Source organism: Schistocerca serialis, chromosome 10 (assembly GCF_023864345.2).
Source record: "Schistocerca serialis cubense isolate TAMUIC-IGC-003099 chromosome 10, iqSchSeri2.2, whole genome shotgun sequence".
NCBI classification, from domain to species: Eukaryota; Metazoa; Arthropoda; class Insecta; order Orthoptera; family Acrididae; genus Schistocerca; species Schistocerca serialis.
In genome coordinates, this window is record NC_064647.1 from 195,612,662 (window position 1) to 195,634,701 (window position 22,040).

The following is a 22,040-nucleotide window of genomic DNA, read 5'->3' on the forward strand; positions in this document are numbered from 1 at the left end:
ACAGAGCGTTTAAAATTGATCAGTTTGATGACCAGCCACTTACAAGAATTTCGAGCCCAGACATTATGTCATAATTTTAAATTTACTGGCACATTTGTGTGATGTATCTTAAAGTATAACACATGCAAAAAAAGATCAATATTACATGTGAAAGCTTAGCTTTGCTTGTAGCTATCCTATGTACATTAATATAAACTGTTAACTGTTCCTCTTTGTGTGTTCGCGCTACGTAACCAGTGATCTTGCTATTGGCTGACTATAGCACATGTCTTATGCTCTGAATATCTGCTGTCATCGGCTGACGAGATCACGTGCCATGACATACTGTGTGATTGGCTTACAAGAGGACATCGCAATCTCGGTTTCAACGCTCCAGAAACTAACGCGCTGTGTTTGGTGCAATTCGAATTTATGCTTTCGCAATACGAAAATATGCAGCGTATGTTGCTGCAAATCAAAGGTCTTTCCATAACTTCTCTCTTTTTTTCATTAAAGCTTTCCAAAACTTTGTTTCACAAAGCGCCTAGCATCCAGGGCACTTTGGTCTATCGATTATTCATATGATTTTGAAACTCGTCCTTGTTAGTTTTTGAACATTTTTGAACACATTATAAGTTGATTTCTGAATGCGTGCGTAGTGTACGTGATGCCTCTGCCAGGGGAATCCTTGTCGCATCTAGAAATGAACTTTCCTGCAGACAAAACGGGACAGGGCAATAAGAGCTGAGTGGAGTAAAGCCAAACAGATGAATGCCAATCGCTGTCTGATAATGTGGTTAATTGGGTTTGCGAATTATCAGCTTTGCGAATTATCAGCTTTGTTATAATTACTAGCTAAATCTATAGAGCCATATTATCAGAATGGAAATAAACGACTAAGTAGAATAATAGGTGAGAAATGTTATGTATTACCTTCTCAATGTATCCAAGAAAATGAAATTTTGACAGAAAATTTTTGGCCAGATCGCTACACTAGTAAGGACCAGTTGTCCAGTCCCTGGCTAGCAGCCGCTTAAGTTGTATTCTGGAAGTAACGCGGAAAACGTGTTGTACGAACATGTAATAACGCCTAACAGGAGTATAATCATGGGATAACAAAACCTGTGATTCTGGCAGGGTTAGTGAAGTTAAAAACCTGTGATTTTTGGAAGGGTTAGTGTAGTTAATTGGCGAACTAATTTTGACAATGGCAGGAATAGTTACAGAATTGGTGATGACAAGATTGTTTGTGAGAACGAGGAAGGGAAGAAATGCGGACATCACACTAGTTACGGAAGAATAAGACGATTCCAAATTTATATAAAAATTTCGTAATACTACTTTTTGATCTCATGCTTGAGAAACTGGTGCATATGAATGAAATGTGAATCTATTTCCTAACATAAAGCTTTTTGCTTGTAGTAGGCTTAATAGGCATTTGATATTGGTACTTCGTGAATTGTATTCTGTCGTGTGATAAAAATGACCACGTGTGCCAAAACAGTCTCATTTACTTGGTGTGTGTGTTACAAAATTGCTGCAATATTAGAAAGGCCTATTTTGTTTTATCTAGCAGACAGTGACAAAATAGACGTAATAAGGTCGAGAAACCACACCAGTCTTGGGTATTATTTGTAGTAACAGCTTTTTTCAGTATTAGATAAGGTCATTTCGATTTTTCATATAGCAAAACGTTTGACGAACTTTGATGAGATAATAGATCCTTTCGCAGAAAGGAAAGCGCGCCATGTAAAGCTGTAGCAAGATTAGAGAGAAAGAAATGCTAGGAGCTAAGGATTGAAGAAATGTTTACTTTTTTCTTGTCTCTTGTCTTTATTGGTTTTATGTATCCTATATTTAATTTTATGTCACGCAAAACAGCAAGTTATTAGCTAATAGGCAATAAGGAGAGCAAATTTTCTGAAGAGTTATGTTCTCCCGGTTACAAATAATCCCATCCCCTATTAATTGCAAGATTTTTTTTCAAAGAGGGGCAGGCTGTCAAAGCGGCAGACTGGGAGCGGGAGAGGCACCACAGGACATTTGTTTCCACTGTCCTGAATATAATTTGATGGCATCCATTACAAAATATGCACGTCATAATTCCACACAGCAAAATACAGTGATGTGCGATAGAAGAATGCTGTATGAAGAGGTGTGGCACTGCACTTTGGCACACTTAAGACCAAATAGCATGTCTTACATTTCCTCAAACACATATGTTTTATGTTTCAGATAGATGTGGGCTACAAGATGAACATATTTTTGAAAATTCAATTTTTTTATTGTTGACCCGGTTAGCAAATATCGTAGACCTGGGGCTAATGGGCAGAGCAGTCTTGAGTTACAGTGGGTAGTCTCCACGTGACCCATGTTTACATTAGTGATTTTGCTGTTTCCCCTTTGTTTACTCTAACGTCAAATGAAAACGAAACTGATATCTGTGGCCGGGAACTATAAAGTGAATTAAAATACATTCACATAATTACGGAAGGCTAAAATATGTTATTAGTTTCAGATTTTATTTTATTTTATTTCCACCTTTCTGACAGTCAATCAGTAATCACCTTGCAGAACAATGAAGCTATTTTTGTCTGTTTGTTAAAGATTTGACTTTTATTAACCTTTTCCTCAGAGGCTGTCAATGTATTTGAAACGAAATGTTTAATTTTACAGTACTGGCCAGTTTCAAGTATTCACTGCATTTCAACACGTTTTCATCTTCAAGCACGTATGGCATTATGCCATAGTAAAGAACCAAACATGATAGAATACTGTACTAGTGCTCCAAGAAAATTTACATCCCGAAAACAACACTGAAAAGCTTAATATCAGGTTGAGGTCTACTTCATAGGGACTCTGGACGTACGAATGTGCATTTTAAGTATGCACTTTAAATGTGCACATTTTAGTATGGTTCACGAAATTCCGATGCTCTTGGAGTACCCTCTGTTGTCTTGTTTCTTTTATGACATAATGTATGATCTTTTCATGTTTTACACGTACGTACATACGGGCTTCCTACGTCATGGTAGCTGTGCAAGCGTTTCGTCACAGGGTTATTTGGTGAGCGTGATTGCGTTACGGAGATTTTTAGCAAACTCAAGTGGCAGACTCTGCAAGAGAGACGCTTTGCATCACTGTGTAGCTGGCTGTCCAGGTTTCGAGAGGGTGCGTTTCTGGATGAGGTATCGAATATATTGCTTCCCCCTACTTATACCTCCCGAGGAGATCATGAATGTAAAATTAGAGAAATTAGAGCGCGCACAGAGGCTTTCCGGCAGTCGTTCTTCCCGCAAACCATACGCGACTGGAACAGGAAAGGGAGGTAATGACAGTGGCACATGAAGTGCCCTCCTTCACACACCGTTGCATGGCTTGCGGAGTATAAATGTAGATGTAGAAGCATGGTGTCGCCTGTTATCTACACTCTCTGGCAATTGCTGAAACGAACCTATTTCCAACAGGCCGCAGGAAAATATTGCAAATGGTGGTTTGAGAAGCATCACTTTCAAAGTAAATATCCTTTTACGTAAGGTGAACTATGTGCGAGAATGTACCATGAATTTCTTAAATCACAGAGCGTTTGACTCTCATTTAAAAATCATTTCTTTGATGACGAGTCATTTAGAAGAATTTGAACCCTGAAGATCAGAAAGTTCTGTCATTATTAAAAATTTTACTGTCACAATTGTGTGATATGTCTTAAAAGTGTTACACGCACGAAAAAGCTCAACATTATATGCGAAAGCTTAGATTCTCTTGCAGCTTATTATCTTTAGAGACAAATATTATATGTGAAAGCTTTGCTTTTCTCGTAGCAGCACTATGTAAATTAATTTAAACTATTAACTTTCCCTGTCTGTGTGTTCGTGCTACTTAACAGTGATGTTGCTGTTGGCTGACTGCACCACATGTCCTATGCTCTGAATATCCGCTCTCATCAGCTGGTGGGATCACGTGACATGAGCTATGACTGGCTTACAAAACCGTATCGCAATCTCAATTTCAATTATTCGGAAAGTAACATGCAGTATTTAGTGGAATTCCAATGTATACTTTCATAATACAAAAATATGCAGTGTACATGTTGCTGCACATCAAATATATTTCCAAAACATGTCTTTTTTTTCCCCTGAGTTTCGTTTTGTAAAGTGCCGGAAAATATGCCCGTGTATAAAACCATAACCATTCAAAGGATTGATAAGTTTTGCAGTTCCAAGAGAAAATATACTGTCACTTAACACGGAAGAAATGTGTTTTCACTCACGAGAAAGTATATTTTTAACCGGGACATCCGGGAATTTTTTTTTTCCTTGTCATGTCCATAAGAATGAATGGCCACTGCCACTGTGGCCAAGAAGAAAGTTGACCACCCAGTGGTACAACATGCAGCTGAGCACAATGTGCTCAATTTAAGTGGCTGCTTCACGAAACGGGCCATCTGGATCTTTCCCTCCATCACCAGCTTTTTTGAACTACACAGACGAGAGTTATCTTGCAATGCATGCTTTGCTCCTGTAACACTCTCGACGTCAATTTACATTAACCTACTACCCTGACACCTTCCACCCTACAATTTCCCCTACCTCTATCCTATTACCCCCTTCCATTCACACCACCTTCATTGTGCACCTGCCACCCCTCCCTCCCCACATTCCAAGCCAACCAACCATTTGTCTTCCTTCAAGCCACTAGCTACCTCCACCAGCCCCACTTCCTGCCTCTTGTCCCTCCCTCCCTCACCCCCCATCTCCTCTCTCCATGCCTCTCCTCCCTCCCCCCCCCCCCCCCCCTCATGAGATCAAATTTGTAAAAATCATTATAGAACACCCCCTGTGTCTTAATACATTCATGATATTTATTAATCTTTGTACAGTAGGTGCCAAGTACCTAGGGAGACTATCATGAGAGACATGGTTCATTACAGACTTAATACATTTATTTTATCTTCACTGTACTTGTCTTATGTATCTCTACAGTGTTGCTAACAATTCATCTGTTGTTGAAAATAGTGTTTTGGATCATTTTTTTGGCAACACATATTACAGTAGACCCCTCTTTTTACTAATTTCTGGAAACTTGAATATCTCTCTCTCTCTCTCTCTCTCTCTCTCTCTCTCTCTCTCTTTTTTTTTTTTTTTTTTTTACATGAGGTTCGTCCTTAAATAGGAGTTCACCTGACCAGAATTTAATTTCAAAACTTACTAACTATTAATTAAATCACAAGCTGTTATCTGCTGTGAATTGGAATGTTGCTTAGAATGAACTCAAGAGATTTGCACTCTTTTATATGAAAAATCATCAGTTGGTATCATGCTTTAAAGAATGTATTAAAATACAGAAGACATTAGTCTTTCTTCAGTATGCCTGATTAAAGTGCACACTTACATCTTAACTCGGTCAGACAGCTTCTATTTCTTCTCCTAAAATGTCTTCACAAATTCACTGTGTTGTTTCTTACATTTCTCTCTATTGTTATCCAGTATTGTTGTCGAGAGAGAGAGAGAGATCTCTGAATAATTGATTTGCTGTTAGGGTTCCAAAGGCTTTGTGTTCTCTGACGGCATTCATTTCTTCCAAGTCTTGCTTAACTTCTTCTGACCACATGATTTTTATCTTTTTTGAAATTATTATACTGAGTAGTGTTCATTTTCCCATATTTTGCAGATGTGAGCATAGAATTTAGACATCCATGCATTGCATAAGCGCACTTGCCCATTGCTGCATATAAATTGTAAGTTTTTCTTTTACTGCATATACTCTTTATATATAGTGGAACCATAAATTTTCCGTAGAATTTCTCTCTCTTCCTTCGGAGTTTCATAAATTTTTGAATGGTCTGCTAGAGATGTAGTTTCTGAGGCATACAGTGCTTCAGACAATATAAGTCTTGTAATGCTGAAATTGTGCGTTACAGGATATCTCTTGTTTATTGTAATGATTCCATGTTATTCTGTTTGTTTTCTGGGGGTTAGTGGCTCTTTCTAATCTGGTTTTACTATATTAGTAGAGATGGTTCTATGATTTATCAAAGATATTTAAACATGACACACATGAATCTGTCCTATATTTTGTTTGTATTGGGAATCTTTTGATGTAAATTTTCCATCAAATGAGTCTTATCATATTATATTTAGGAGACATTGATGCTATCTCGTGTAACTTCTCTGTGGTGTACTTGGTTTCCTCGCTGATCTTAGTGAAGATAGCTAGATCGTCAGCAAAAGGTAGGCACTTCACATTGAATCTCTGTTCCCACTCCCCAATGTTTATACTCCCATACTCCAATAGCTTTGTCTAATAGTATGTTAAATGAGAGAGGGGCGAAACCACCCACTTGTTGAACTCTTGTACTTAATTCCAAAGGGTGAGATATTTTACCAAGAAACTTCACTTGAGATGTTTAGAGAGTCTTCCTGCTTACTCTGAGCTCTTCGAAAGTGTCCAAAATGGTTACGCCTTTTTAAAGTCAACACAAGTGACATATATGTTGGTATTAAACATATCCTTAATATTGCATTAAGACGCTCTACTTTTCCATAATCCTGCTTGATATTCACTGATCAACTGTTTGCTGTTCAACTCTATTTAAGAGAGTGTTTGGTAGACCCTTACAAATAGCTGACAGAATAAATAGGCCTCTGGAGTTGTTGGGGTCTCCTCTATAACCATTTTATGCAACGGATGTATAATAACTTTCTTCCAGTTAATTGGACTCATTTCAATTTTCCTTGATTTCTGTTAAGAGTGCATGAATTCTTCCTGTGATGTCATCTCCTGTTTTTAACGTTTCTGTAGTTATGTCAGTCTCTCTTGGTGCTGTGTTATTTTTAAGTGATTTAATTTTCTCTCTTGCTTCTTGAAGTGTAGGGGACTGGGAGATGGGGTTTGCTAAAGGTTTTTCGAAATGCAGGCAGACACTATTTTATTTGGATTTCTTTATTATTTGACAAATAATATTGGGTGAACATAAGGGAACTTAAAGAAAATTTCTAAAATAATTTATTTGTTTTATGCAAAATTATAAAAAAATTAGTGTCCTCCTGTCTTCCAGTATAATGTAGTGCTGGGTGTTGCCAGATGGTTGATGCTGCAAGAATTAACTGAACTGAGCAAAACTAGCTCCTTGCAGTATAAAGTTCTTGAACAGCAACAGAAAAGTCCTTCCAGGTGAATCCTCATTTCATCGTCATTATCGTCATCTTAATTGCTACAACCTACATCATAATTTCTTCTGTCTTGTTCCTTCACAAGAGAATTACGCATTTAACATATATCCCTCTAAGGTAAGAAAGGCAAGCTGCCTTGAGAAACAATCGTGAAGTGAAGTGTCTCACTACGTAAAACGTCTCTAATGACTTTCCATTCTTCTTCTTGGAAGTTCCAACATAACTTTATTGGATATTGGGGGGGGGGGGAACATCTACTGCAACTGATAATACTGTACAATATCCATTTTCATAACTGTGTTTCACTCGTGAAATGAATTTCAGCTCTGCTAAACAGTTTTCGTATTTTGCTTTCAGAGGTTGAATTACACCCAGGTCCAGAGATGCAGATGACTTCTGCAGTTATGAAAGCAGGAAAAACACAATATTAATGTTGCTAATATGTGAGATTATATCTAGATATAATAAAAACAGTCTTTCTGCCACCACACAGACATTGCTATTAAAGTTAGAGTATAAGACACTGTTTACATGCCACAATTTTATACTTTCAGTTTATTAATTGCGGTGTCTAATTTCCATCAGTATTATCTCACAACAGTGCTGTCAGTTTTTCTTGGCTCATTTTGCTGGCATCAGATATTAATCATTTTCTCAAAATTAGATTTTTGGTGGAACTAAATTGTTAAAGACCCTGTTGTTGTTGTTGTTGTTGTTGTTGTTCTTCTTCTTCTTCTTCTTCTTCTTCTTCTTCTTGTCTGAAGTACAGATACTAGTTTGATGCTGCTCTCCACACTACTCTATCCTGTGCAAGTTTCTTTATCTCTGAATAACTACTGCAACCTACATCCTTCCGAATCTGCTTCATGTATTCATCTCTTGGTCTCCCTCTAAGATTTTTACCCTCCACACTTCCCTCCAGTACTAAATTGGTGATCGGCCTCGGAACATGTCCCACCAACTGTTCCCTTCTTCTAGTCAAGTTGTACTCCAAATTCCTCTTCTACCCAATTCTATTCAGTACCTCCTCATTAGTTATGTGATCTACCCATCTACTCTTCAGCATTCTTCTGTAGCACCACACTTCTACTGTATTTACTCGAATCTAAGCCGCACTTTTTTCCTGGTTTTTGTAATCCAAACAACCGCCTGCGGCTTAGAATCGAGTGCAAAGCAAGCGGAAGTTCTGAAAAATGTTGGAAGGTGCAGCCACAACTAACTTCTGCCGTCGAATATATGTAGCACTGCACAGGTATGCTTTGTAGGCACAAAGATAAATACTGGCGCCAAAACCTCTGCGTCAGTAAATAAATTTAAAAAAAGGTGGAAGACGAGCTTTTTTTCTCCGCCCCGAGTTTCGACCACTGCATTTTCATACATTATCCAACGAAGTAAATACAAATTCCGTATTGTTCATCTTCGAATGTAGCAGCATTTCAATGTACTACAAAAATCCGACTGGCAAGACTGTTTGGGATGTTTGTCAATATGGCCAACTCTACATTCTGAATTTTTTCCTACCTTTGAGAAGAGATGGTTGCTAATAGGAACTTGATGAATTGTGAATCACGTGCAGAATTCTCTTCACCATAAGAATAATACGAATATAAACATTTTGCCATGTATTCTTTCATGTTTGCTGCTATCTCATTTAAATCTAGTCTGCCTAATAAACTACGAAACTAGAGTGAGACAACAGTAAACGCGGAAAGAGTATACGTATCGTGTCGTGTTTATATTCGTATTATTCTTATGCCTAATAGTGATCCAGTCAGAAATGAAGCACGGCAACTGACTAAATTTTTAAATCTAAGATGACTTAATTTCTGTGCAGAATGTAATGTACTAAACAGACGCCCGCAAAGATTTACAAACGGAGAAAAATTTTCGCTACACTCTCGTTCAGAACATCTTCTATCATACGCAGTCTATTATTTGGTTCTTGCTGATCGTTATCAAAGAAAGCAGTGGTGTAAGTAACAAAAAATAGCAGTCTCTTGCCATTGTTTTGCTAATGAGACGATTCCTCTTTTTTTAAAGCGGCAGTAGCGCGCACAAAAGAAAGCCATGCTGCGAGCGGCGAGAGGCCGTAAACACGCACTATCATAATGCGACAAACAATGCATGACACAGTACAGTAATGCATTTTCAGCTTAGAGTGACGTAAACACCTATAACAAAGAAAACTACACTTATTAGATCGATTGCTTAATCGATTCAAACCAGACGAAGTACGTGAAAAAGGAAGGGTACCCGTATAAATATGGACGGAGCGCCTGACGCGTAGCAATGGCTACTTGGTAAAGCTTAACTGCTAAACTCGAACCAAACTACCTAGCTGTATCGTCATTCATTCGACCTAAATTGTGTCTCATATTACAATGGACCAACTTTGTTTCAATTTGGAGGTGCGGCCTAAAACTTTTCCCTCCCCTTGAATTTCGAGTCTCAAATTTCAAGTGCGGCTTAGATTCGGGAAAATTTTTTTTCCTTGATTTCGAGTCTCATTTTTCAGGTGTGGCTTAGCTTCGAGTGTGGCTTAGATTTGAGTAAATACGGTATTCCCTTCTTGTCTAAACTTTTTATCATCCATGCTTCACTTCCATACATGGCTACACTCCACACAAATACTTTCAGATAAGACGTCCTGACACTTAAATCTATACTTGATGTTAACAAATTCCTCCTCTTGAGAAATTCTTTACTTGCCATAGCCAGTCTACGTTTTATGTCCTCTCTACTTTCACCATAGTCAATTATTTTGCTCTCCAAATAGCAAAATACATTTACTACTAGAAGTGTCTCATTTTTTAATCTAATCTCTCGGCATCACCTGATTCCCACCATCCTCGTTTTGCTTTTGTTGATGTTCATCTAATACCCTCCTTGCAAGACTGTCCATTCCACCCAACTGCTCTGCTCTTCCAGGTCCTTTGCTGTCTCTGGCAGAATTACAATGTTATCGGCGAACCTCAAAGTTTGTTGGGCCCCCCCCCCCCCCCCCCATAAATTTCAATTCCTACTCCAAATTTGTCTTTTGTGTCCTTTACTGCTTGCTCAATATACAGATTGAATAACATTGAGGATAGGCCACAACCCTGTCTCACTCCCTTCTCAGTCACTGCTTCCCTTTCATGCCCTTCCACTCGTATAATTGCTGTCTGGTTTCTGTACAAATTGTAAATAGCCTTTCTCTCCCTGTATTTTACACCTGCCACCTTCAGAATTTGAAAGAGTATTGCAGTCAACATGTCAAAAGCTTTTTCTAAGTTTAAAAATGCTAGAAACGTAAGTTTGCCTGGCCTTCTAAAGTAAGTCGTAGGGTCAATATTGCCCCACGTGCTTTAACATTTCTACAGAATCCAAACTGATCTTCCCCGAGGGCAGTTTCTACCAGTTTTTTCATTCGTTTGTATAGAATTTGTGTTGGTATTTTGCAACCATGACTTATTAAACTGATAGTTTGGTAATTTTCACACCTGCTTTCTTTGGGATTGGAATTCTTATATTCTTCTTGAAGTATGAGGGTATTTCACCTCTCCCATACATCTTGCTCACCAGATGGTAGAGTTTTACCATGGCTGGGTCTCCCAAGGCTACCAGTAGTTCTGATGGAGTGTTGTCTACTCCCGGGACCTTGATTCGACTTAGGTCTTTCAGTGCTCTGTCAAACTCTGCACGCAGTATCATATCTCCTATTTCATCTTCATCTACATCCTCTTCCATTTCCATAATATTGTCCTCCAGTATGAGGTGCATTCAAGTTCTAAGGCCTCCAATTCTTTTTCTAATTAACTACTCACCCGAAATCGATGAAACTGTCGTTACTTCTCGATGTAATCGCCCTGCAGACGTACACATTTTTCACAATGCTGACACCATGATTCCATGGCAGTGGCGAAGGCTTCTTTAGGAGTCTGTTTTGACCACTGGAAAATCGCTGAGGCAATAGCAGGTTGGCTGGTGAATGTGCGGCCACGGAGAGTGTCTTTCATTGTTGGAAAAAGCCAAAAGTCACTAGGAGCCAGGTCAGGTGAGTAGGGAGCATGAGGAATCACTTCAGAGTTGTTATCACGAAAAAACTGTTGCGTAACGTTAGCTCGATGTGCGGGTGCTTTGTCTTGGTGAAACAGCACACGCACAGTCCTTGTTGCAGTGCAGGAAGGAATTTGTTCTTCAAAACATTTTCGTAGGATGCACCTGTTACCGTAGTGCCCTTTGGAACGCAATGGGTAAGGATTACGCCCTCGCTGTCCCAGAACATAGACACCATCATTTTTTCAGCACTGGCGGTTACCCGAAATTTTTTTGGTGGCGGTGAATCTGTGTGCTTCCATTGAGCTGACTGGCGCTTTGTTTCTGGATTGAAAAATGGCATCCACGTCTCATCCATTGTCACAACCGACGAAAAGAAAGTCCCATTCATGCTGCCGTTGCGCGTCAACATTGCTTGGCAACATGCCACACGGGCAGCCATGTGGTCGTCCGTCAGAATTTGTGGCACCCACCTGGATGACACTTTTCGCATTTTCAGGTCGTCATGCAGGATTGTGTGCACAGAACCCACAGAAATGCCAACTCTGGAGGCGATCTGTTCAACAGTCATTCGACGATCCCCCAAAACAATTCCCTCCACTTTCTCAATCATGTCGTCTGACCGGCTTGTGCGAGCCTGAGGTTGTTTTGGTTTGTTGTCACACAATGTTCTGCCTTCATTAAACTGTCGCACCCACGAACGCACTTTCGACACATCCATAACTCCATCACCTTATGTCTCCTTCAACTATCGATGAATTTCAAAAGGTTTCACACCACGCAAATTCAGAAAACGAATGATTGCACGCTGTTCAAGTAAGGAAAAAGTCGCCATTTTAAGTATTTAAAACAGTTCTCATTCTCGCCGCTGGCGGTAAAATTCCATCTGCTGTACTGTGCTGCCATCTCTGGGACGTATTGACAATGAACGCGGCCTCATTTTAAAACAATGCGCATGTTTCTATCTCTTTCCAGTCCGGAGAAAAAAAATCGGAGGCCTTAGAACTTGAATGCACCTCGTACATCGCCCCTGTGTAGACCCTCTACGTACTCCTTCCACCTTTCTGCTTTCCCTTCTTTGCTTAGGACTGGATTTCCATCTAAGCTCTTGATATTGATAAAGGTGGTTCTCTTTTTCTCCATAGGTCTCTTTAATTTTCCTGTAGAAGTAGCTATCTTACCCCCTTATGAAATATGCTTCTACGTCCTTACATTTGTCCTCTAGCGATGACTGCTTAGCCATTTTGCACTTCTTGTCAATCTCATTTTTGAGATGTTTGTATTCGTTTTTGCCTGCTTCATTTACTGCATTTTTATGTTATCTTCTTTCATGAACTAAATTCAATATCTCTTCTGTTATCCAAGGATTTCTACTAACACTCATCTTTTTACCTACTTGGTCCTCTGCTGCCTTCACTATTTCACCCCTCAAAGCTACCCATTCTTCTTCTACTGTATTTCTCTCCCCTGTTCTCGTCAACTGTTCCCTAATGCTCTCTCTGAAATCCTCTGCAACCTCTTGTTCTGTCAGTTTATCCAGGTCCTGTCTCCTTAAATTCCTACCTTCGTGCAGTTTCTTCAGTTTTGATCTACTGTTCATAACCAGTAAACTGTGGTCGGAGTCCACATCTACCCCTTGAAATGTCTTACAATTTAAAATGTGGTTCCTAAATCTCTGTCTTACCATTATATAATCTGTCTGAAACCTTCCAGTGTCTCCAGGCCTCTTCCACATATACAACCATCATTCATGATTCTTAAACCAAGTGTTAGCTATAATTAAGTTATTCTCTGTGCAAAATTCTACCAGGCAGCTTCCTCTTCCATTCCTTATTCCCAGTCCACATTCACCTACTACTTTCCATTTTCTTCATTTTCCTTCAGTCGAATTCCAGTCCCTGATGACTATTAAGTTTTCGCCTCCCTTAACTATCTGAACAATTTCTTTTATCGCATCAGACATTTCTTCAATCTCTTCATCTGCAGAGCCGGTTGGCATGTAAACTTGTACTACTGTGGTAGGTGTGAGCTTCATGGCTATTTTTGCTACAATAATGTGCTCACTATGCTGTTCGTAGTAGCCTATCCACATTCCTATTTTTTATTCATTATTAAACCTACTCCTGCATTACTGTTATTTGATTTTGTATTTATAACCCTGTGTTTACCTGACCAGAAGTCTTGTTCCTCTTGCCACTAAACTTCATTAATTCCCGCTATATCTAACTTTAACATATCCATTTCCCTTTTTAAATTTCCTAGCCTACCTGCACGATGATGGAAGGGATTTGACAGTCCACACTCCGATCCATAGAACGCCAGTTTTGTTTCTCCTGATAATGACGTCCTCCTGGGTAGTCCCTGCTTGGAGATCCGAATGGGGCAGGAGGGGGGGGGACTATTTTCCCTCTGCAATATTTTACCCAAGACAACGCCATCAAACCATACAGTAAAGCTGCATGCCCTCAGGAAAAATTATGGCTGTGGTTCCCTTTGGTTTCAGCCGTACCAGCAGAGCAAGGCCTTTTTGATTGATGTACAAGGCCAGATCAGTCCAGTCATCCAGATTGTTGGTCCTGCAATTGCTGAAAAGGCTGCTGCCCCTCTTCAGGAGCCACATGTTTGTCTGGCCTCTCAACAGATAACCCTTTGTTGTGGTTGCAACTACGGTACAGATATCTGTATCACTGAGGCATGCTAGCCTCTCCACCAGGTCCAGGGTTCGTGGAGGGGGTTGAAGACCCTAATGTCATTTAAACTGAAAATGTTTCTGGATCAATATCCTTGCATCAGCTGTAGCAAAATATTGTTCTTCCACTATTCCACTGCATAACTTTCTCCACTTTTAAGATAATTTTTTGTGTTACGTAGTCAGATGTTTAATGTGCGTCATCTTCATTCCTGATCACAAGCATGATTTCTTTGTCTTCTGTTTTCACTCCATTTTAAGAAGATGGAAATCTCTGAATTATTTTTCATATTCAACGCAGAACAAAGTTGTTTCATTATTCAGGAAGGTTTTTCGATAAAATTGTATGTGCTTTCCATGATGGGGAGTTTAAAATTAAGACTGTTATTAACATTGCAAATAATTCTTTTCCTGTTGCGTAGTATATTTACTGACACAAATATCAGCTACCCCATCCAATATGTTTGTGAACAACAGAAAATGTTTATTATTTCATTTTTACCCTATATATGCCAGTCATAGTTTTGTTTAATTTAACTTGTCCACATTTCATTTCAAGAAATAATCCCCATTTGTGAATTAGGTTGAACTTTTTGTCGTATAATGGAAGACACACTTGAAATCGCAATTTCGCATTCTGAATGAGACATGTTAAATAAAAATCGTGATTGGCAGGAGCAAACCATTGTTTCTCATCACAGATTTTCACAGTCATTTTATGATTGAAACAATAAAGAAAACATTTTGTGTTTGCATTATTAAATTTCAAGACAATGTCTTTGACATCACATTGTGCGCACTACATCCTACGGTGCATCCAGATTTGGGTGGCATCTTTTGCTTTTTCATTATGTTTAGCATAGTATTCACTTGGACCCAGCTTTCCATATTTAGAACTTCGTACCAACAGAAAAGTGGAGTTTGTTAACAATTAATTTAAAGAAAACTGTTCATACAGCAGTTTCGTCAGGACTGAGTGAAACATTTATTAGTTGCAGGAATTTATTAAAAATGGTTTGTTAATACAAACTGGTACTCAAACTCAGTTATGCTTGTTCATTATAAATTGCTTCAGAGGTAAGGCATTGTGGGTGGTTTCATTGTTTTGAATTCAAGATTTGTTCTTCAACAAGTGTGATGATTTTTCCTTTCAGTTTCCAAAGCTCTATTGGGACCTCAGTATACAGCAATCCTCATTAACAATTCACTTACATTATCATGATTACAGCACTGATTTTGAATCAGCATTGCCTTTGAAATCAACTTAATTGTTCTTTTTTGTTGTTTTTAGTTTTTATTGTTACTTTTGTCAGGTAAATGGCGATTTTTTTCCAGATTGTTAAAAGCTTGTCGGTTGTTATTGTGGCCATAAATAAAAGTGAAAAACCTCAATGTAATCTCCATCCCAGCTGCAGTATTTCATGGAAGTTTCCTGCATTTTCTTCGTGACACTTTTGCAGCAGCTCTGCCATGACATTTTGAAATGATGGAAAAACTAGATGTTTTTCCTGTTATATTCTTTGCTCTGAAGTGAAGTTTGTTGGCTCAGTTTTTGTTTGTACATAGTTTCATTGTGTTTAGCCTTTTGTGCAAAATTTATTGTGTTGTCAGGTGTAATGTCCATCATGTATGGAGTCATCCAGATAAACAGGTATTGCAGTCTCCAACAAATTTCAGACAGTATTCCATCACTGATTGCTGTCTTAGGTCAACAAAAATGTTTCTAATGTTCAACTCCACCCTGATCGTAATAAACCGTTTGTGCTATTCAAACACTGCACGTGTGACATCTGTTATCACTAAATATTTTGTTAACAATTGAATTAAATACATTCCCCTGGAGATTATTTTCCTTAAATTTCATAAAAGGCTAATTCACTGTCGACTCAAAAAAACTGAAGAGTGAACTGTAATTGTTAGAAATGTAAACCCAAGAGAATGGATTCTGAAGAACTTAAAATTAACTATAATCCCAAATAAATCTCCCCTTCCCCAAAAAATAAACAAAGGCAAATGCTTTTTAATTGCTGCAGCTTGTAATTTAGCTCCTTCTTTCTCTGTATTGTTTGGTAAAAGAGTAGCGTCAGTTTCAGATTACTGATAAATTAGCACATTTTGCTGTCTACTGTCAGGTAAACAGTGCATGCTGAGATTATTGTTTTGTTGTTTTGAAACTTAATTGTATGCCATATTTTGCAGATGCCTGGATGACACAAATTGGGACCCACAAACAGCACTGAATGCCTTCACAGAGCTCAGTAGTAAAGGCTTAGTTCCTGCCGAGGCATTTGTGAAATAGCCATTTTGATATTCAGTCTTAATAACAGTTTGAGAAAGTCAACATTCCACTCGTATGTTGCCTGTTGTGGTTGTGACAGCAATGAATTTTCTTCATTATGAAGCTCTGGTGTTGATCCTAAGAGTGAATTTTGGTGAAGCCTTTACTAAGGCGGTATTGTAAATTTTTTATAAGTGTGAGAAAGATGTAACAATGTCAGTTTCACTATTTTTGTAATGTGATTTGCTTCAGATGCCAATCACTGTGCTGTTGCATGATTCTGTAAATCACGACATCTTCATAAATTTCTCATTCTTGTAAGATATTAAGGAAAACATTCTGGAATAGCAATGACAACAAAAAAATTTTCAGTTACGTCACATAATGTTTCAGAAAAGAAATATGATTTTTTTACATATTTGAGTATATTTTTACATACTAAGTATGTGTTGTACATATACATACCATAGTTGTTCAGTTATGTATGTCTTGAAATGCTGTAGTTGTAAGCAAATTCATTTAAAAAAAAAAAAAAAAAAGCTGCATCATTTCCATATCTGATACTTGCTTTTATGTGCAAACACTGCTACAAAGTGCATCAGTGTTTGTAAAAATCAACCATGTTCATAATACCACGTTGTTAAATGGTAATCACAATTTTTGTTGGATGATTCTTATGAGTTCATTTTAATAAGGTGAAATGCTTACAATAAGTTTCTCCATTTTGGTTTCCTGGAATGAAAGTTTGTTGGAAAACTGTTTATGTAAATTTTATTTTAAATCTCCCCCCCCCCCCCCTCTCTCTCTCTCTCTCTCTCTCTCTCTCTCTCTCTCTCTCTCTCTCTCTCTCTACATCCCACTTCCAAAAAAATCTCTTTCTGTGACCTGTCTTTCTACCCCACTCCCAAAAAAATCTTTATCACCACCCTTCCAAATTATATGAAAATCTCAAAAATAACTACAGATTAGGGGGATTTAGATCATTCCTTAACACTATTAATATGTAATCTTACAGTGTTTGAACCGTTCTATTGTAGAGTGTACCAACATATATCTTAAAAACCTCTTTGTTCATCTATTTCTAAAGTGGTTAATGCAGGCAATCTTGGATTCAAATTACTGAAGACATAGTTTTAAGGAATGGCTTAAGTCCCTCCTGACTGTGGGTAATTATGTAATATTGGTGAAAACCCATCATGTGTTTAAAGTGTAGCGTAGTGTGTGTTATCTTTAATAGCTTGGGAACAGAAATCTGCATGGTAATAATTTCTTGCTTTTGTGTCCTTCCTCCCCCCTATCTTCAATCGTACTGCGAATTAAAAAAAATTCGCTGTATCGTGTGTAGAGAGCAGGATTTTTCGAGATATTTCAACTTGGGCAATATGTGCATAAATGGAGTAGTGTTGTGTAAATTACTCCCACTTTGACCTTCAGAAACTGTACGTCTCTACTGTTGGACTTCAGTGTCTTATAGTGACAGGGGTGTGGAATATGGACCACATCCCATTAAAATTTCTCATATGTCGACGGATTCTACCTTCTGCTTGCTCCACTTTTAAAGAGTTTCATCATCGGTGGCTGTGATTGTAGCAAGAGAAACCTTCCTCAGCAGAATATTCAGGCAGCCATTATGTTATTGATGAGTGGTGCAGTGTCTTATCACACTACAAGTAGTTGTTATTGGTGACTGGCAGCATCGTAAAGGACACGATATTCAAGTGACAATGAAAGGAAAGGTGGGAGAGGTGGTGATGGCTACAGTGATAGTGGAGGAGGAGGAGGAGAAGAAAAGGAGGAACTGGAAGAGGAAATGAACAGTACATTATACATTAAAAAAGAATAGAAGCAAAAAATGCTGAATTTGGTTTCTGTTTATAGACTCGTGTCCAGCAGAGAACTTAATTAAAAAAAAAAAAAATTGATCCTGTTCTATCACTATGAGGTTATTGATTAGCCATACAGATTTCTGTTCCACTTTTGCATTTTTTCATATTAAACATTCTTATCTCAACAAATCAAATGTAGCTGGAAGTCCAAAAAGTAATGCTCTTGTTCCTGTATACACTGTAGGGTTAACCTTCTGTGTTTAATGTCGGGAACAAAAATTAATTTGCTTTTTGAGCTTCAAGTTACATTCTCAAAATAAATATGTAACAATACCCAGAGTGGGTTACCGGAGTTTGTTGAAAGTAGGCTATTCTTAGCTTTCTCCCTCCATTCTGTTTCACTGCCACTCTATTTTGTAATTATATTTTTGTGATGTAGAATGTGCTATGTTTATAGCAAACTGCAACTGTCACCATACTCGCTGAATCTAGCCTAATATTGTAGAGTGTGTTTGTGGTATGTGAATTGCGTAATGCACAACAGAAATGGGGAAATAGGAAGAGAATATAGTATTCTTCTGATTATAGTTCCTGGCACTGTCCAGTCATATGTAGCACAGTGAAAGAAATGTTTGAGGCATGATTCATGTTTCTGAAATAAATTTCTGTATGCACATACAAAGAACAATTCCAGTATTTTGACTTTATTTAAATGTTCCAAGATTTATTACAATTTTGTATGTGACTAAAACATTGTTTCAAACATTGGATTTCACTGGGCTACATATGAGTGCTTGTACCTGAATGCTTAGTGTTAATATGATTTGTCAGTTGTGGATCAGTTGAATAACATTTGTTGTTTTAGTTAGTTTTTTTTCCTTTTCCTTCCATAATGAAAAACTCATTTCCAAATTTTAGTGTCATTTTTCCGGAGTATAAATACAATAATTGTTATTCATGTGATCTGCAGCTGTCACAATTAGTGAAATCTGTTAATAAAATAATTTGATAGGAAATGAATGCAGCATTGCTTGTATAGTAAAGTGGCATACAGAAATGTTAAAACTTCCTGACTTTCTGGGTGGTGTGACGATGATATTTTAATTGTAAAAATGTTGTTGAGGTGGGCACTTTCATTGTGTGGTTTATTATTTCCGAATATGCAGAGACATATATAATTATGATATATAAATGAATAAATACTAATCATCTATGTCATTGTGAAAATAAAAATTTATTTTATAAAATTTTGTTTGCCTTATTGTGTAAAAGCATTTCATTGAATTGTTCATCTCTCTGTACAATCTAGTGAATGAAATGATGCAGTGGTCAAGTCACTGTAGTCAAATTCCGGAGGATCAGTGTCAAATCATTGCCTCTGTCCCCTGATATTGGTTTTAAGTGGTTCCCAGGGAAACGTTAGGTGAACACTGGTGTGAGTCTTGTAATGAGCTGCAGTGTCGCATACAAATATGGATACTAGTTGCAGGGAAGAAGTTGGAAGTAATATTGGAGTATTAAGCACTAGTTTTGAATCAAGATGCACTGACGGTGAGTTTCAGATTATTTGTGGGTTGATGTTGAGGATTAAAATGTGAATGAAATCACACCCTGAACACATAAAAGTGCAAAAAGGTTGAGAAAATAATGATCATCAGATGGAAAGGAGGCAGTGGTGTACATTGAGTACTAAAATTATATGCAGTTACATGTAATTTAAAAGAAATTACAGGAAAAAGCATTAAAAACTGGACGTCAGTTGGCTATGGAAGAAAACTGAGAATATCAAAGAAAGTGATGTACGTGGAGACCAAGTCAGTGGGAACAGCAAGCAATCATATTCTGTATCTAGTGTCCTTGTATGTATTGGCTTGTCTATTCCATTCAAAAATGTATTTTACTCATCTTTTTCTTTTCTTTCATATTCCATTTTTTTCTTTACATTGCTTGTAATGTGTAATTTTCTTAACATCCACTGAGCGAGGTGGCGCAGTGGTTAGCACACTGGACTCACTTTAGGGAGGACGACTATTCATTCTCGCATCCGGCCATCCTGTTTTTGGTTTTCTGTGATTTCCCTAAATTGCTTCAGGCAAATGCCAGGATGGTTCCTTTTAAAGGGCACGGCCGACTTCCTTCCCTAATCTGATGAGACCGATGACCTCGCAGTTTGGTTTCCTCCCTCCGAATCAACCCCAACCCTTAACATCCACCATCTGTCCTACTCCAGGTTACATATATCTCATTTTTCCTGCATTGTTGATGTACTAATTCATTATATTTCATAGTTTCCACCATGAAGATCCTTCAGGCGTGTGAAACAAATGAAGGTATACCTTAACAAAGTGGAGTAACTATTAGAAACTACAGTAATGATTAATTATTATTAAATTGCTACAAATTATTTGTGCTTACTCAATGCAAGTATAACACACAAACGAGATCTGCTACTTAAAAAGATAAAAAAAGAAGCTGCTGCTTCTTCATTTACCGATATGAAATATTTCCTCTTATTGTTAGCGAAAGATGTACCCCGACTGATATTTATCATAGAACAGAAGTTTCTGAGCTATAAGAACGCACATATCTGGTACTTGTACTTGTCTCACAGCTTAACTTGAATCTTCAGTTTTGTGTTTAATTTCTCTTTTAGTTTATAGTAATTCTCAGTGTTTGCCAAATCAAATAAAACTACACTGAAAATCATAATGCAAAATCACACTCGGAACTCTTCGACAGATAGGCAGATTCTATGTGCAAATTTTTATAATTTCGTAAAGCCTAGTTCACACAAAACATGTTTACTATTAGAAATTAATACCGTTAAGAAATAATGCACTGGAAAGTGTGTGTAAGTATACAAAGTATGTTGACGTGCCTTTGCCAAGGTGTGCAGCAACTCGCCATGTCCAATACTATTACTGTTAGACTTCCTTACTGTAGCTTCATTATCCAGAGAGAATTATGTAAGCCGGAAATGAAAATATACATGATACGTTTGCATCCTTGTCTTTAAGTGATTGTGTTTTTAATGTGAAGTGTTACCTCTGAACATTGGCATATCAGCTGTCAGCTGTTCAGTATTACTACTGTAAAATTTAATTCTAAACTGTTACAGTGTTACCTTTTTATATTAGATTCCTTTCTGAACTGAGCTGTTCCTTCACTCGAATCACTACATGTTTTCAATTCTTCATCTTCTAGTCATTCCTGTATTGTCATCCCTGTTGATTTTTAGAAATAAATGCTTTATTTCAGTATTTTATTAGTGATATTGCTATTTTAATCATGAAATTATTATACATTTACCTAGTGTAAATGTTTATACTGCAGCCATACTTCCAGGGTAATCAAAAACTAAAATAATTGAATCTCATGACTCTGAGCTACTTGAATAACAGTGTTTTGGGGAAAGTATTAAATACTTGGCTTTCATAAACAACACAACTTTGGAGTAGCCAGAATGAAGCCAAAGCACCATTTGCCTGATGAACTGCAGTGGAGGGTCATAGAGAGATGGAGGCAGTCAAACTCGAACATAACTGTTCACATTTTTACGACTACTCATTCCACATACATAAAGGGTCTGTACGATGGAAATTATGGAACAAAATGTGTGAATGAACACTGTCTGAAGATTGTGCCAACACAGATTTTACATCTAAACAGAGATGAACATTGATATTTACAAAATTTTGATGTGTGAGTTTAAACATCTACTTCTACATCTACATAGATACTCTGCAAGCCACCATGCAGTGTGTGGCAGAGGGTACCCTGTACCACTACTAGTCATTTCCTTTCCTGTTCCACCAGCAAATAGAGTGAGGGAAAAACGACTATCTATATGCCTCCACGTGAGTCCTAATTTCTCAGATCTTCATGGTCCTTACATGTAATGTGTGTTGGTGGCAGACAGTAGAATGATGCAGCAGTCAGCTTCAAATGCCAGTTCTCTAAATTTTCTCTATGGTGTTCCTTGAAAACAGTGTTGCCTTACCTCCAGGGCTTCTCATTTGAGTTCCCGAAGCTTCTCTGTAACAGTTACGTGTTGTTGGAAA

At 37.8% G+C, this 22,040-nt stretch overlaps 1 protein-coding gene across 1 annotated transcript in view; it reads left to right on the plus strand.

The window, feature by feature from the left end:
- Nucleotides 1–18,034, plus strand: part of LOC126424820 (nuclear RNA export factor 1-like) — a 156,064-nt gene extending 138,030 nt beyond the window's left edge. The window contains exon 14 of the mRNA XM_050087613.1: nt 16,075–18,034. Coding sequence (XP_049943570.1) covers nt 16,075–16,174 — 100 coding nt within the window. The 3' untranslated portion in view covers nt 16,175–18,034. The remainder of the gene's footprint in view (nt 1–16,074) is intronic.
- Nucleotides 18,035–22,040: the final 4,006 nt, after the last annotated feature.